Source organism: Ictidomys tridecemlineatus, chromosome 3 (assembly GCF_052094955.1).
Source record: "Ictidomys tridecemlineatus isolate mIctTri1 chromosome 3, mIctTri1.hap1, whole genome shotgun sequence".
Classification (NCBI taxonomy): Eukaryota; Metazoa; Chordata; class Mammalia; order Rodentia; family Sciuridae; genus Ictidomys; species Ictidomys tridecemlineatus.
Window position 1 is genome coordinate 45,812,088 of NC_135479.1, and position 17,831 is coordinate 45,829,918.

Here is a 17,831-nt window from a genome sequence, read left to right on the forward strand (position 1 = left end):
ACAGCTTTGAATCCAATACACATGTAAAATTCTGTGATAAATACTGTAAAAAATAGGTAGAAGGTGCTATGAGACCCAGTTAATGAATTAATCTGTCTTAAGAAGGTCAGGCAAGGTTTCCCTGCAGAGATAGATAGCTGAGAGTAGAAAAAAAATTAACACAGGAAAGAAAATGGGGCAAGGGAACATAACATTCTATGTCTAAAATGCAGTGGGCAAAGCAAGTGCACACAGTTCAAGATGATGCTGGAGAGGAAGATAGAGGCCAAATTCCTAGTACCTTATAATTAGAACGAACATTACAATTTTATCCCCCAATCCAGAACCTTTATAAAAGTGAGAGTGCCCCTGGATTCAATCCCCAGTACCAAGTGGGGGGAAACAAAAATTTAAAGAAAGCCTTGAGGAATGCTTTAGCAGCTATACGTACAGTCATTGTAGAGAAAGCTCCACAAGGAGACCAAAGGAGGCCACAGTGATAACAAGGAAAGCAAGAACAATATGGTATCAGAGAAGACAAAGAGGAGGGTGTCCATGAAAGAGGACAGTAGAAGCAGCATAACCTGTTGCTCAAAAGTCAACTGAGGGGCTGGAGTTGTGGGTTCAATGGTACGGTGCTTGCCTAGCATGTGTGAGGCAGAGTTCAATTCTCAGCACCACATACAAAATAAAGGTCCATTGACAACAGAAGAAGAAGAAAGAAGAAAGAAAGAAAGAAGAAGAAAGAAGAAGTAGGAGGAGGAGGAGGAGGAGAAGGGAGGAGGAGGAGGAGGAAGAAGGAGGGAGGAGGAGAAGGAGGAAGGAGGGAGGAGGAAGAGAAAAGAAAGAAGAAGAAGGAAGAAGGAAGAAGAAGAAGAGGAGGAGGAGGAGGAGGAGGAGGAGGGGGAGAAGGAGGAAAAAACTACTATTAAAAATAAATAAAGGGGCTGGGGATATAGCTCAGTTGGTAAAGTGCTTGCTTTGCATGCACAAGGCCCTGGGTTCAATCCCCACCACAAATAAATAAATAATAAAAATAAATAAAGGCATGATGTCCATCTACAACTACAAAAACAGATAAATAAATAAAGGCACTGTGTCCAACTACAACTAAAAAAAAAAAATCACACTCCTAGTATAAAAAAAAAAAAAGGAGAAAAGAGAGAGAAAGAAGAAACCACCCAGAATAAGCTATAGATTAAAAGATTATGATGGGGAAAGAGACAATAAAAACAAATAATTCCCTTTTTGAGGGGAGGGGATGCAGTATCAGGGATTGAACCCAGGGGCATTTAACCATGAAGTCATCCCCAGTCCTTTTTATTTTGATAGGGTTTCACTAAATTGCTGCAGTTGGCTTGACCTCATGATCCTCTTCCATCAGCCTCCCCAGTCTCTGAGATTACAAGTGTTATGGTTTGGATGTGAGGTGTCCCCCAAAAGCTCAAGTGTGAGACAATGCAAGACGGTTCAAAGGAGAAATGACTGGATTTTAAGAGTCTTAACCCAATCAGTGATTTAATCTTGATCGGGATTAAGTGGTAACTAAGTGGTAAGGTATAGCTGGAGGAGGCAGGAATTGGGGCATGGCTTTGGGTATATTTTTATCTGGCCAATGGATTCTCTCCTTCTTCTCCTTCTCCTTCTCTTCCTCCTCCTCTTCTTCTTCTTTTTTATTTTTTTTGTAGTTATAGATGGAGAGAATATGAATACCTTTATTTTATTTGTTTATTTTATGTGGTGCTGAGGATTGAACCCAGTGCCACTGAGCTACAACCTCAGCCCTACTTTTTTTAATAGTTCCTCCTCCTCCTCCTCCCCCTCTTTTTTTTTTTTCTTTTTGTCAATGGACCTTTATTTTTATATACGGTGATGAAAATCAAACCCAGTGCCTCTAATATACTAGGCAAGCATGCTGCCACTGAGTTCCAGCCCCCGCCCTCTCTCTGCTTCTTCATCACCATGGTATGAGCTGCTTCCCTCCACCACTTTCTCCCACCATGATGTTCAACCTCATCTCAGGCCCTGAGAAATGGAGCCAGCCCTCTATGGACTAAGACCTCTGAAATTGTGAGCCCTCAAATACACTTTTCCCCACTCTATAGTTGTTTTCTGGTCAGATCCTTTAGCTACAGCAGCAAAAAAGCTGACTAAAACAACAAGTAAGTGCCACCACACCCGGCATACATATAATTCTTTTAAGAAGTTGGATTGTATAGGAAAGAAGAAAGATGGAGTAATAGTAGTAGATTAATGGAGAGGCTTTATTAATTTTTTTAATGAAAGACTTAGATATGTTTAAAAGTCAAGAAAAAGTCACAAAAGACCACATACTATGACCCTAACTCAAAATAAAAATCCTCATTACCACAAAAAAGAACACACACATACATTCACACACACCAATAAATATATGTCCTTAAATATATACAACTTCAAGTTTTTAAAATGAAGGAAAAAAAGAATTGAAAATAAGATCTGTCACAAGCCACCCATGGGTTGCATGTGGGTCACCACACATGGAAGCCTAGTGGATAGAAACATTTGGTGTCTGGGAATGACCAGTGAATATAATTTATGGTCAATTGACCAGGGACAGTGTGAATTTCTATCCCGCTCTGCAGTGGTCCACATAGCAGCTGGGATGGGTGTGACTTGCCAAGATGTCAATCAACCTGCTGACTACAAGACATCAGGAAGCAAGACTCCACCCTGAAACCTTATCCCTGACTTTGTTGTACCCCCTTAAATAAACCATCGGAGCCATCTTTTCTGTCTAGTTCCAGAGCTTATACGGACTAGATCTATCAGGTGTTCCACGTTTGTAAATATGCTTCTGAATATTTGCGTTTTGTTATTCACTAATTATTTGAGACTCTAAATTTTAGGGTGGCTTACATTCTCCTGGGCAAGAAGAACCCCCCAATGAGATGCTGGTCATCACCTCCCCCCTTAAGGATCTCTAAGATACATTTATATAAGATACATTACATACCTAAGTTCATTGCAAAAAATTGCCAAGAGGTGAAAGCAATCTAAATGTCCATCAGAAAATTTAAAAATTGTATATACAGCTAGGCACTATAGCACAAACCTGTAATCCCAGGGACTAAAGAGGCTGAGGTAGGAGAATTACAATTTTGAGGTCAATCTTGGCAACTTAGTGAGACCCTAGGTCAATTTAAAAAGGCAGGTTTGGGGGCAGGGACTAGGCGTGTTTCTCAGAGGTTGAAGCATTCCTTAGTTCAATCCATAGTACAGCTAAAAGAAAAAGAAAATGTATACACATACAATGGAATACTATTCAGTCTTTAAAAAGAAAATCCTATCATATGCTATAACGTGGATGAACATTGAGGACATTACTCTGAAATAAGTCAGTCACAAATACTTAATGATCCCATTTATATGAGGAGTCTAAAGTAGTCAAATTCTTAAAAACATACTGGGGAGGCCAAGGCAGGATGATCACCAAGTTTCAAGTCAGCCTTGGCAACTTAGTAAAACCCTATCTCAAAATAAAATTTTGGAAAGGCCTAGGGTGTAACTCTGTGACAGAGCCAGTATGTATGAGGCCCTGGGTTCAAACCACAGCACCATACACTCAAAAAAAAAAAAGGAAAACAGATTCTTGGTTCCAGAGTACTTGTTTTCTATGACAGAGGGCCAATTCTGTTGACAACCAAATCAAGATTTTCCAACAGTGATAGCAATCACCAAAAGACAGTGCTGCAGCTTGAGCATTCTATCACACAGCTTCATGAGACATTCAGGGCAAGAGAAACAGCAATACAATTATGTTTTCACTGAAGCTTCAAACAGTTGTTGTTTATATAAACAACCCTTGTTTTCAAAAAATATTTATACTATTCACTGATGAACATAATTTATTAATGAAGAACTATACCCTAATCATCAAAATACACAAGACATCAATTGAAAACTGAAGAGCTGATTCTTAAGACTATGTTAGCAAAATGTTCTTACTTTACTTCTAAAAAAATATATACATTAATCCTAGTGTCAGACTTTGAAGGACAAAGTCTAGTCATCCAACTTCACTATTTAAGTATCTAGGACACATTAACACCTGAGACACTAAAAATCCTGAACATAGGCAAGATCTTTTTTTTAATTCTCATTTCCAAGATCACAGGGAAGCCTAGGAACTAAAATTAGATATCATGTGGAAATCAGTAATTTATTCATTCCATCAGTCTTTGTTATTTGTTTAACACAACCAGCTTCACAAAACAGCCTATTGTCAACACACTCAAGTTCGGTTTCCCCAGGACTCCTTCCCTGCAGATGAACACAGTATTACATTATAAATGGCTTTTGAAATGACACCTTTTTTACCCCAGTACCGAGGACTGACCCAAGGGTGCTTAACCACTGAGTTATGTCCCAAATGTTTTTAAATTCTGAGAAAGGGTCTTGCTAATTTTTCCAGGCTGACCTGGACCTTGCCTCAGCCTCCCAAGGGCTGAAATTACAGGCTTGTACCACCATGCCCAGAGGAAGGATACATTTCTATACATGGATGAAACAACCACCATTCTAATACTGTAGATACTGAACCTGATCTAGTAACAACAAAGGCCAAAGTCCCAACTCTACTTCGGATGTTGCTTTCTAGTTATTGCATCATCACTGAGGTGCTAAAAATGGTAGTTACCCAAGCACCAATAATGGGTCTTTGGTTTAGACAAATCAGATAAGTGTCACACCATCTTCAAACTCAACTAAAATTCAAGTAAAATGCAGGCTGTCCCTATGAAGCTGTTATTATGAAAAAGCACAAACTAAAACCTAACTGCAGAGTCTGATATGATCAGAACAAAGCAATGACAGGTGCAGGGAAGAAAAGATATCATATGACCAATATTCATCATCTTAATTATACCAAGGTTAAAAACAATGAGAATCATTAAGCAAGTGCCTACAATGTGCTATACATGCATTACTGCTAACCTTATGACAACCATTTAATCTACATCCTTTTATACTTCTTTTTGTATAACTAAGAGAATTACCTGAAATCTCACAGCACGCTCAAGACTGGTACTTGGAATGGCTGACATAGAAGTACCTCCACTATCTATCTACAACACCCACTATTCCCTTAAGAGAGTACTTAAGAGCTGAGCAAAGAAATGTCACTTCAACCCACCTCAGATCTCAGATTTTATCTTGTATTCCTTTCCCATAATTAGCTTGAGTTTACATTTTGGTGATTCATCTTTCATACATTTCACAGAGTTAAATAAAAAGCCATTATAAAAATGAGGAACAGGGGCTGGGGTTGTGGCTCAGCTGTAGAGCGCTTGCCTAGCACATGCAAGGTCCTGGGTTCGATTCTCAGCACCACATAAAAATAAATAAATAAAGGTATTGAGTTCAACTACAACTAATAAATAAATAAATAAATACATAAATACATAAATATGAGGAACATTCTATCAATGCAAAGATAACAACTCCACAATATGTAAATCAATGGAAGTGTAACTGATGTGATACAGCAATCTGTATACGGGGTAAAAATGGGAGTTCATAACCCACTTGAATCAAACTGTGAAATATGATATATTAAGAACTGTGTAAAGTTTTGAACTACCAACAATTAAAAAAAAAAAAAAGATAACAACTCCAACCTTAAATGAGCAGGAAGATAGATGATGTCTAAGAACAGCTAGGTCATTTACACTAAAGAGCATTTTCTCTCCTATAGTCATCATAGGTCTGTTCTACCATGTTGAAGTCCAATATCCCCATGCCCTAGGCATGTAATACATTTGTGTGTTCTTTTCCCTGGATGGATGGAAGGATGGATGGATAGATAGAGAAATAGATGCTGGACGAGTAGCATAGGCAGATAGATAGATAGATAGATAGATAGATAGATAGATAGATAGATAGATAGATAGATAGATAGATAGATAGATATAGATGCATGCTTGCTTGCTGGGCACAGTAGCACAAGTCTATAATCCCAGCTACTGGGAACCTGAGGCAGGAGGATCACAAGTTCAAAGCCAGACTCAGCAACTTAGCAAGGCCCTAAGTGACATAGAAGACTTCTCTCATAATGAAAAATTAAAAAGGGCTGGGGATGTGACTCAGTGGGTAGGCACTCCTGGGTACCAAAGTCTCCAGTACCAAACAGACAAACAAAAAACAGGGCTGAGGTGTAGCTCAGTGGTATAAAAACAACCCATACAATGTATTTTGATTAAGGAGTTAATTTCCTAAATAAATAAGGAAATCCTAAAACTCAAAAAGAAAATAACTACTTATTTGATTTTTAAAAAATATTTTTTAGTTATAGATAGACACAATACCTTTATTTTGCTTATTTTTTATATGGTGCTGAGGATCAAACCCAGTACCCCACATCTGCTAAAGTACTCCACCACTGAGCTACAACCCCAGCCCGAATAACTTGATTTTTAAATGGCTAAAGAACTTGAATAAACATTTCTCCAAACACATACAAATCTGACCAACATACTTGAAAGGATACTCAAAGTTACTACTCATCAGCGAAATGTAATTCAAAACCAAAACGAGATATTACCTCACACCTGTCACGATGGCTATTATCAAAAAAATTAAAGACAACAAGTGTTGGTGATGACAGAGAAAAACTGAAATGCTTTTATACTGTTAGTAGTTACCCAAAAATAGTTTCACTATGGAAAATAGTATAGAGGTTGGCCTTGAACTTGGGATCCTTCTGCCTCAGTTTCCAGAGTTGATGAGATTATAAATGTGCATCAACACATTAGATTCAAACGCATTTTAAAAGATAATTCTACATTATATTTTTCAAAATACTAAAAGTCTTCTTTTTAAAGTTACTGAAATTCAAAAAAATCAAACTTAGAATTAACATGAGCCAGCAATCTCACTTCTCTGAGTATTTATCCAAAAGAACTGAAATTAGGCTCTCAGAGATATCAGCATATCTATGCTCACTGTAGCACTATTCAAAATAGTCAAGTGGTGGATGAAATACAGGTGCATCAACAGATGAACAGATAATATGAACTATGGTATGTACATATACTGGAATATTAGTATTATCCAGTCTTAAAACGAAATTCTGCAATATACAATAACATGGATAAACTTTGAAGACACGCTAAGTGAAATAAGTCAGGAACAAATAAATAACCATATGATTTCAATTACATGAAACACCTAAAATAGAGTTCCAGAAGCAAAGAAAAGAATAGTGTGGGGGCAGTAAGAACGTAGAAGATTACTAAACAACAAGTAAAAATTTTTAGTTATACAAGATGAGTTAAGTTCTAGAGATCTGCTGTACCCTACTGTGGTTATAAAAACATAGTGGATTGTATACTTAAAAATCTAGCCAGGCATGGAAGCACAACCTGTAATCCCAATGGCTTGAGAAGCTGAGGTAGGAGAAACAAAATTTCAAAGCCAACCTCAGCAATTTAGTGAGGCCCTAAGCAACCTGGTGACACCCTGTCTTAAAATAAAAAATAAAAAGCTGGGAAATGGGCTGGGGATATAATGCTCAGTTGGTAGAGTACTTGCCTCACATACACAAAGCCCTGGATTCAATCCTCAGCACCATAAAAAAAAAGAGAGAGCTCAAGAGCGCACTGGGAATATAGCTCAGTTGTAAAGCACATCTGAGTTCAATTCACAGTACCCAAAAAATAAAATAAAATAAAAAATAATAATAATCCATTAATAGCCAGGTTCTGTGGCAACACTCCTTATAATTCTATCTACTCAAGAGGCTAAAGCTGAAGGATTGCAAGTTTGAGGCCATCATGGGCAACTTAGTAAGCCTCTAAGTAATTTAGTGAGACCCTGTCTCTATAAAATAACAAATAAAAAGGACTGTGGATGTAGCTCATTGATGAAGTCCAATTCATAGTACCAAAAAAAAAAAAAAAAAGCCTATGAAAATTTTGTTTTTGTCAATGAGTCCATTAAAAGTCAGTTGTAAGCCACACATTGAAGTACATCTACAGTCCCAGCACTTGGGAGGTTGAGGCAGGAAGGCAAGAAATAACTCAAGTCCAATGTATTAAGACCAGCCTGGGCTGGGGTTGTGACTCAGTGGCAGAGCGCTTGCCTTGCACATGTGAGGCACTAGGTTCGATCCTCAGCACCACATCAAAATAAATAAACAAAATAAAGATATTGTGTTAAAAAAAAAAAAGATCAGCCTGGCCAACACAATGAGATCCCATCTCAGGGCTAAAACAAAAGAAAAAAAAATGAAGTTCTAAATAATAGGTTAAAGATTTTAACTTTTTCTTATAAAGAAGAAGACAGCATACAAAAAGTATTTTTATATAATTGTTTTTGAAATATTTGTGGATACTCTTGAAAGTATGTAAGTCATTCCTCTGTTCATTTCTATTTGATAAGAAATGTAAGAGGAAAATATCTATGAATAATATCAAACATATTTTAATTATGTGTATTTATGTAAAACATGTATTTTTTATCCCCCTCCCCAGAACTAGGGACTGAATTCAGGGGTGCTCTACCCACTGAGCTACATCCACAGTCCTTCTTCATTTTTGTAGTTGTAAATGGACAGAATGCCTTTATTTTATTTATTTATTTTTAGGTGAATGCTAAGGATTAACATTGTCTCACACATGTTAAGCAAGCACTCTGCCACTGAGCTACAGCCCCAACCCCCTGTGTCCTTTTAATTATTTTATTTTGAGAAAGGGTCTCACTAAGTTCCCCAGGTTGGCCTTGAACTTGGGATCCTTCTGCCTCAGTTTCCCCGAGTTGATGAGATTATAAATGTGTGCCATCATACCTAGATTCAAACACATTTTAAAAGATACTTCTACATTATATTTTTCAAAATACTAAAAGTCTTCTTTTTAATGTTACTAAAATTCTTTATTATAATTATTAACTCTGATATTTCCACGTGTGCACAACATTGTGTGCTGATCCTATCCATCTACCCTTTTACTTTCTGTCTCTTCTCTCTTCCCGTCCCCAGGCCCCTTCTCAGTCCCTAATAATCCCTTTTCTACTTTCAGTTCTTGTTTTGTTTGTTTTTAGTTTCCACATGAGAGAAAACATGAGATAACCACTCTTCTGTATCTGGTTTGTTCTACTTAACATGACGCGGTGTATTTCCATCCATTTTCCTACATTCCATTTTTCTTTATAGATGAACAATATTCCATTGTGTATATATACCATATTTTCTTTATCCATTCATCTGTTGACAGGCACCTGGGCTAGTTCCATATCTTAGTTATTATGAGTGGTGCTGCAACAATCATTGGCATGCAGCTATCTTTCATATGCTGACTTCATTTCTTTCAGATACATACCAAGGAATAAGATAACTAGACCTAATGGTAGCTCTATTTCTAATTTTCTGAACAACCTCTATATTGTTTTTCATAGTGCCTGTAACATAATTTATATTCCTTTAAACAGAATGTAAGGGTTCCTTTTTCTCCACATCCTTATCAGCATCTTTTTATTGATATAAACTCACCCTCATTTTCTTTTTTTTTTTTTATATACTTTTATGGGGTGCTGAGGATCAAACCCAGTGAGTCACATGTGTTAGGCAAGCACTCTACCACTGAGCCACAACCCCAGCCCCCTCACTCTTTTTCTAATCTGGTACTTTTCTGCCTTCTATTCTACTTTATTGACTTAAAGAACTTTAATTAACCTAGTATATATTTATCATCCTTTTATTTTTCATTTTTCTATAATAGTGCTTAGATATGTGCTAATGGTCTGCATGTATCTCCCAAAACTCATGTGTTAGAAACTTAATCCCTAACTCAACAATGTTGGGAAGCAGGAACTAAGAGCAAGTATTTAGGTCACTAGGGCTCTGCCTTTATCACCAATTTTTTGGGGGGAGACAGAGGCGGTGTACCAGGAATTGAACTCGGGGCAACCACTGAGCCCCATCCCCAATCCTATTTTGTATTTTATTTAGAGACAGGGTCTCACTAAATTGCTTAGTGCCTCCCTTTTACTGAGGCTGGATTTGAACTCAAGATCTTCCTGTTTTAGCCTCCCAAGCTGCTGAGATGACAGGCATGTACCACCATGCCCAGGCCTCATCAACAATTAAACCCACTATAAAAAGAACTTGCTCAAGTGAGTTTGCCCCCTCCTATCTTCCACTATGTAAGAAGGCACTCATCAAATGCTGGGGCTTTGATCTTGGACTTACCAGCCTCTTGAACTTTGAGAAATAAATTTCTATTCTTTATAAATTACCCAATCTCAAGTATTCCATTACAACAGCACAAGAAGGACTAATACAGTATATCATTTGTATATGGTATGATATATAGTTGTGGAGTTGTTGTTGTTGTTGTTTTTGGTTCTGGAAACTGAACCCAGGAATACTTAATCACTGAGCCACATCCCCAACCCTTTTATATATATATATATATATATATATTTTTTTTTTTTTTAGTTTTCAGCAGACACAACATCTTTGTTTGTATGTGGTGCTGAGGATTGAACCAGGGCCACAAACATGCCAGGCAAGAGCACTACTGCTTGAGCCACATCCCCAGCCCCCCCTTTTTTATATTTTAGAGACAGAGTCTCGTTAAGTTGCTTAGGGCCTTGCTAAATTGCTGAGGCTGGCTTTAAACTCACAATCCTCCTACCTCAGCCTCCTAAGTCATTGGGATTATAGGCCTGAACCACTCACTCAGGAGTACCATGTTTAATAGAGGAATTATTCTCATGAACTCAACAAATATTTGTTGATATTTGATATTCATTGATTTTAACATTATTTGTCAGGTGCCTTTAATTCATTTAGATATGTTGTGCTAACAGATCTATTTGGTCTTCTCTTAGTGATTAAAACATATACATACATAAATATATAAATAAAATAAATAGGGCTGGGGATGTGGCTCAGCACCACATACAAAGATGTTGTGTCTGCCAAGAACTAAAAAATTAATATTAAAAAAATTCTCTTTTTTTAAAAAAATATATATTAATTAATTTATTTATTTATTTTATCCTTTTTTTGTACTGGAGATTGATTCCAGGGGCACATAACCACTCAGCCACATCCTAAGCACCACCCCATTTTTTAAATTTTTTTTTTACTTGTAGATGGACACAATATCTTTATTTTTATATGGTGCTAAGGATATGCTCCTTCTGCTTGGAACACTATTCAAGGACAGTGCTTGGAGTAAAGAGGTCAGCAAAATGCCTCAAGCTCTGTGATCCTATTTTGCTTTACCTTCCCTGTTCTCTTCAAAGCCCCTGCTCCAACTGGGCATGATAGCACATGCCTGTAATCCCAGGAGTTTGAGATTGAGGCAGGAGGACTGCAAATTCAAGGCCAGCCTCAGCAACTTATGAGGCCCTAAGCAACTTAACAAGATCCTTTTTCTTAATAAAAATTTTAAAAGGGCTGGGGATGTGGTTCAGTGGTTAAGCGCCCCTGGGTTCAATCCCTGGAACTTAAAAAAAAAAAAAACACACAAAACAAAACCCTGCTTCTCTTTCTCCCCAAAGGTGAAGAACAACACTTTGCAGAAAATCCCTTAATAAATGCCACAGAATTTGGGAACACAGAGATAACTCCTTTTCATGCATACAGTACACATATCATTACATACCTTATATGCTTTATCATAATTTTCATAATTTTTGCCATTTCCTAAGGCACTCATACATTTTTTTTCTTTTTGGGGGGGGATGTTGCTGGGGAGTTTGTTGTTTGGTGGCAGTCATTTTATAGGGGATAAAATGACCCAGGGCTTCCCACATACAAGGCAAATACTCTACCATTGAGTTACATCCCCAGACCTTTTTATTTTATTATCAAGTGGGGTCTCATTAAGTTGCTCAAGCTGTCCTTGAACTTGTGATCTTCCAGCCTCAATCTCTGAATAGCTGCCTACCCAGTACTGGGGATTAAACTCAGGGCCTCTTACATGCTAGGTAAGTGTCCTACCACTAAGCTCACCTGACATATTTTCTTAATTTTTAAAAATTAACCTTTTACCACATATAGTGGCATACACCTGTAATCCCAGAAATTTGAGAAGCTGAGGCAGGAAGACCATAAATTCAATCCCAGCCATTGAACTTAGCAAGATCTCTATCAACATAAAAATAAAGAGGACTGGAGATGTAGCTCGTGGCAGAACAACCCTGGGTTCAATCCCTAGTTTTAAAAAAAAAAAAAAAAAAAAAAAACTACTTAAAACACTACTTTTTAATTAACCTTTTAACTTAAATGTAGCAACATTTTAAGTAAAATATCTATGAACTCAGTTTTGATATTATGGTTATTATTTTTCTAACTCTGATAAAATAAACATACACTTCTTTTCTTTTTTCTCTTTTTGTGGTGCTGGGGATTGAACCCAGGGCCTTATACATGGAAGGCAAGCACTCTACCAACTGAACTATATCCCCAGCCCAAACATACACTTCCCAAAATAAGGCCTTTAGACTCTCGCCAATCACCAAGTTTTAGATCACACAGACTACAATCCTAGCCTCTGTAATCACTCTGGGATCTCTGCATACAATAATTTTGACAACAAAAAAAAATTTTTTTTTAACCCAAAAGAAAGTCCAAATACATCAGGCTCAATCCTTTCATTTCACAGGTTTAAAAAAATAAATAAATAAAACAAGGCCAGGCACAGTGGTGCAGACCTGTAATCCCTAAGGCTATAGTCATTCAGGAGGTTGAGGAAGAAAGGTCACAAGTTTGAGGTTGGCTCTGGCAATTTAGCGAGACCCTCAGCAACTTAGTGAGACCTTGTCTCAAAATAAAAAATAGAGGGAAAAAAAGACTAAGGAAGTAGGTCAGTGATATAACTCCCTGGGTTAAATCCCCAGTACAAAAAAAAAAAAATTGCGACCCAGGGAGGTTAAGTGACTATCCAAGATCACAGGAAATGTTTAATGAAATGTCTACTTCTATCAGTCTAGCTTGTTTTCCATTACATAATGTCCATTCAGATCACATAGAAATGATGCAGTATTAATGACTTTTCATCTGTTACCTACCTTACTCTTCCATTCAGATTTATCTGAACATGCTGCTTAAAATCTGGGTATTTGGATGCCAGATATGCAAAGTCAGGAGGTATGTCCTTGTATCTATTTCTTTCGTGCATTGATTTAATTGGCGCCATCTTTAGGGGGGGAAAAAAAGGTAAAAGATCAGCATATTTAGTTGAAAAACAATAATGGGGAAAATCATGGAAGCCAAGTCAACAGTTACAGCCAACATGTCTTTTCCACTCAACTCAGAAAGTAGAAATTACATTTTGAAAATGTACACAGTAAGCACATGAAAAGATGCACAAACACTATTAGTCATTAGAGCAATACAAATCAAAACCAGAAGGAGATATCACTTCACAACCATTGGGATAGCTATTATAAACAAAATCAGAAAACAAGTGTTTGCAAGGGTGTGCAGAAACTGGAGCCCTCATGCATTATTGGTAGGAAAGTAACAGAATGGTCAGCTGCTATAGAAAAAAAGAGTTGAGTGATTCTTTAAAAAGTTAAACACAGGCTTAGTACAGTGGCACACACCTGTAATCCCAGCAGCTCCAGAGTCTGAAGCAAGAGGATGATAAATTCGAAGCCAGCCTCAGCAACTTAATGGAAGCCTTAAGCAATTTAGAAGACCTTATCTCAAAAATAAAATATAAAGACCCTTCGGTTCATAGTACCCCATTTGAATCAAATGTATGATATGTCAAGTTCATTGTAATGTTTTGAGCAACTAATAAAAAAAATTTTTTTTAATAAATAAAATAAAATATAAAACTACTGGGGATGTGATGCTCAGTAATAAAGACTCTCTAAGTTCAATCCCTGGTACCGCAAAAAAATAAATAAAATAAATAAAAGTTAAACATAGGCCTCAAGCACTGCTAAAAAAGAAAAAAGAAAAAAAATAAATTAAACATATACTCTTCTTGTCATCTTGGAGCCGGTGTAGCCCTACTGAGAACAGGACTTCAAAAAGTTTGGAAGCCTGGGGTGCTGGCTGTAAGCGGAGATCCCAGAACCAAAGGGAACACCCAGCTCTTCTTAAAACTGAAGGTATTTACTCTAGAGATGAAACTGAATTCTAATGAGGCTAGAGATATGCTTGCATATACAAGGCAAAAAACAACAAAGTAACTTTTGGTGGCAAACTGAAGAAAACCAGAGTACCTGGGGAAAGGTAGCTTGTGCCCTTGGAAACAATAACATGGTTCATGCTACATTCCAAAGCAAACTTTCTAAGGCCACTGGGCACAGAAGTTATGTGATGTTGCATCCTTCAAGAATTTAAACTAATGAAAAGTAAAGAACTAAAAATGGATTTGTGGGGGTTTGGGGAGGAAAAAAAACTCAACAAGAATTACCATATTGCTGGGCACAGTGGCACATACCTATAATCCCAGCAGCTCAGTAGGCTAAAACAGGAGGATGGCAAGTTCAAAGTCAGCATCAGCAACTTAGCAAAACTCTAACCAACTTAATGACCCTGTCTCAAAGTAAAATATAAAAAAGTCTGTGGATGTGGCTAAGAGGTTAAACACCCCAGGGTTCAATTCCCCATCTAAAAAAAGAAAAAAGAAAAAAAGAGAGAAGTACCATATTTAGTAATTTTACACTCCTAGGTATATCCCCCAAAGAATTGAGTGCAGGAACACAAATGTACATCAAGGTCAAAGCAGCATTATTCACAATGGCAAAATAGTGGCAACAACTCAAGTGTCCATCAACAGACAAATGATTATACAAACGATTTGTACAAAAAGTATGGGCACATTTGTGTGTGTGTGTGTGTGTGTGTGTGTGTGTGTGTGTGTACACATGAGGAAGGAGGACCACAAATTCAAAGCCTGCCTCAGCAACTTAGTGAGCCCTAAGAAACTTAGCAAGACCCTATCTCAGAAAATAAAAGATACTTAAGACTACATAGCTGACATAACACTCTGAACATGTGTGAAACAAATGTTAATGAGGTTACATATGACCAAGTTAATTACAAATGTAATAAATTCAAGTTCATTTCCTGCATTAGTTATTCTGGTCAGAACAGATGCAAAATGAGTCAATAAAGCTGGTTCTTTGCTACCCACCCTCCTAACAAGAACACTGAATTTTAAGCTAAATATATCTATTTCTTAAAGTTTAGTTAGGTGTCAACTCTTTTTTATGGACATGATACTGTATTTTATTTATTTTTATCTGTCTGAGCTACAACCCCAGCCTAGGTGTCAACTCTTACCTGGCATCAGCATTGTCACTCCCCACTTTAATCTACTTTTCCAGGCTTATTCTACTCTAGAACATAGAAGCCACATTGGTCTTCTTGCTATTTTCTATCAAGTCTAGCACACTCATGCCTTAGGGCTTTTGCACTTGCTGTCAGTGTGCCTGGACTGTTCTTCCCCCAGAAATATATACACCGAAAGTACCCTCATCTTATTCAGGTCTTTAGTCAAATGTCAACTTCTCATTGACAACTTTCCTAAGTACCCCATTTAAATGTGCAGTGAATGAATGCATCTTATTTTACTTCCTAGCTTTTATTTTACTTTCTAACTGTAGCCTTCTACATAGAATTTACCCTTTAGACATTTATTTTGCTTATGCCAATAAACTTCATGAAGAAAAACATTTTGACTGCTTTGTTCACTATGATACCCCGGAACCTAAAACAGGGCCTAGGAGAGCAGGCACTTAATTATTTGTTGATTCAAAGAACGATGGGAGAAAAAGAAAGATCGAATGATGGAATTCTTTTCACTGTCCAGGTTACCCTTAATGAGTTGGCAGTCCCTTCCCCATTTTGAGTGTCAAAAAAAAGCTCAGCCCAAGGGCTGGAACTTTTTCTCCCGGGTTACCTTAGTCCAGAAAGCTAAAGAAGTAGTATTCTCGAGGCTGACGCACAGACGTTCTTTGCTCTTTCTCATTTCCATGCTTCTGTTTCTTTGATTACTCATAACCCTTAACCTTCAATTACCATATTTCTTAACATGAAAATTTGTAAATTTGACTAAATTCTGCTTTTAGAAAGTCGAATTCCTTCTCAAATGATTCCTTCCACCTCGATCCTAAGCTCCGTTTTCTCTTTTCTCCTTCCCCCATAAATCCGACTTTTTCCACTTGTCCTGCCACTGCCAGTTCTCCAGCTCCTCCACTCCTTCCACATTACTCCTTCCACCTTACCCACTCCATTTGTCTTCCCGCCTCAGTTTCAGATCTCTCTAAACATCAGCCCCGAAGGGTCTTCCCTACTTCAACCCCATCTTTCAACTCCTCCCACCCACTCATAACATGGTAGCGCGCCCCCGCGCCCGTAAACACCCACCTGCACCAGGTCTCCATTTCTAGACTCGAAGACAACATACCCCAAGAGCCCAGAACGCGACAATGAGGAAACTAAACGATCCATGGGATGTTGTTACAGAGGTCGTGCTAACAAGGTGACCCATAATCGTAAACCCAAACAAAGTGTCAAGCAACCCACCTCTGTCAACGATGTTCCTCACCGACGTTGTGCCTGGTGTGGGCCTGTAACAATCTCAGAATTTTACCACCCGCTGCGTGAAGCTCCAAGAAACGCAGATGTGACGCTTCCAGCGCGCCGCCATCTTGTGAAGCTATCTAACCTCGTGATTGGACAAGTCACTCTCGCGATATCTATGGCCTAGTCTGCAGGAAGATTAAACTGTCGCGATATCTGGCGTTCGAGGCTTCTTTTTGAGAGAAGGCTGGGGATTGGTGGTAAATCGAACCGGGTCCTTTGCAGTGTCACCAAAGGCGACCTGTTCTCGAATCTTCTAGGAAATATGGTATTTTTTTGTTTTGTGGTACAGGGGATTGAACCCAGAGGCACTCTACCCCTGAGCTACATCCCCAGCCCTTCTTATTTATTTACTTATATTTATTTATAGTACTGGGGATTTCATCCAGGAGAATTTACCACTGAGCTACATCCCCAGACCTTTTTTTATTATTATTTATTTGGAAACAGGGATTGAACCCAGGGGCAGTTACTCACTGAGCCACATCCCCAGACTTTTTTATTTTTTATTTTGAGACAGTGTCTGATTAAGTTACTTAGGGCCTAGCAAAATTGCTGAGATTGGCTTTGAACTTGGGATCCTCCTGCCTCAACCTCTTAGTGGCTTGGATTGGAGGCCTGCCACTGCACCTGGCTTTATTTTGAGACAGTGTCTAAATATCTTAGGGCCTCAGTAAATTGCTGAAGCTGCTTAAATTTGTGATCCTCCTGTGTAGGCCTACAGAGATGCTGGGATTAAAGGAGTGGGACACCACTCCAGGCTGCCCTTTTTATTTTTTATTTTGAGACAGGGTCCTGTTGAATTATGAGGCTGGCATCTAATTTGTGATCCTCCTGCCTCAGCCTCCATGGTCTCTAGAATTACAGAGGTGAACCACCATACCTGGCTTTCTTCTGTTTTTAAGCGGCTTTCTGGGTCTTATTTTAAATGAGTTGCTAAATCACACTCTGGAGTTGGACTGGAATATGAAGGTTTTGGCGATTATTAATGGGCAGTTAGCACTTATTGTGCATCAGAGCTCTATGTAATGCATCATTTATTCATCAGAGACAAACCTGTGAGATGGAAGGGTGGGTATTATTTCATTTACAAACTAAGAACTGAGGATCAGAGATGTGAAGTCTTTCAACATCTTACATTCAGATGACATAAAGTTCACATTCCTTTTACCTCCTCATCTGTCTATTAAGCTGCATGTTCTGTTAATGCACTTCATTTTCAGCTAGGCTATACTCACTTTTACCCTCTGGTTAAGTA

The 17,831-nt window shown here is 38.0% G+C and overlaps 1 protein-coding gene across 1 annotated transcript in view; it reads right to left on the reverse strand.

Annotated features, from left to right (window-relative positions):
• Positions 1-16,677, reverse strand: part of Mettl16 (methyltransferase 16, RNA N6-adenosine) — a 70,323-nt gene extending 53,646 nt beyond the window's left edge. Inside the window, exons 1-2 of the mRNA XM_005327922.5 lie at positions 16,517-16,677; positions 13,039-13,166 (exon numbers count right to left, since the gene is read on the reverse strand). Of these exons, the coding sequence (XP_005327979.1) occupies positions 13,039-13,166 (128 nt within the window). The 5' untranslated portion in view covers positions 16,517-16,677. The remainder of the gene's footprint in view (positions 1-13,038; positions 13,167-16,516) is intronic.
• Positions 16,678-17,831: the final 1,154 nt, after the last annotated feature.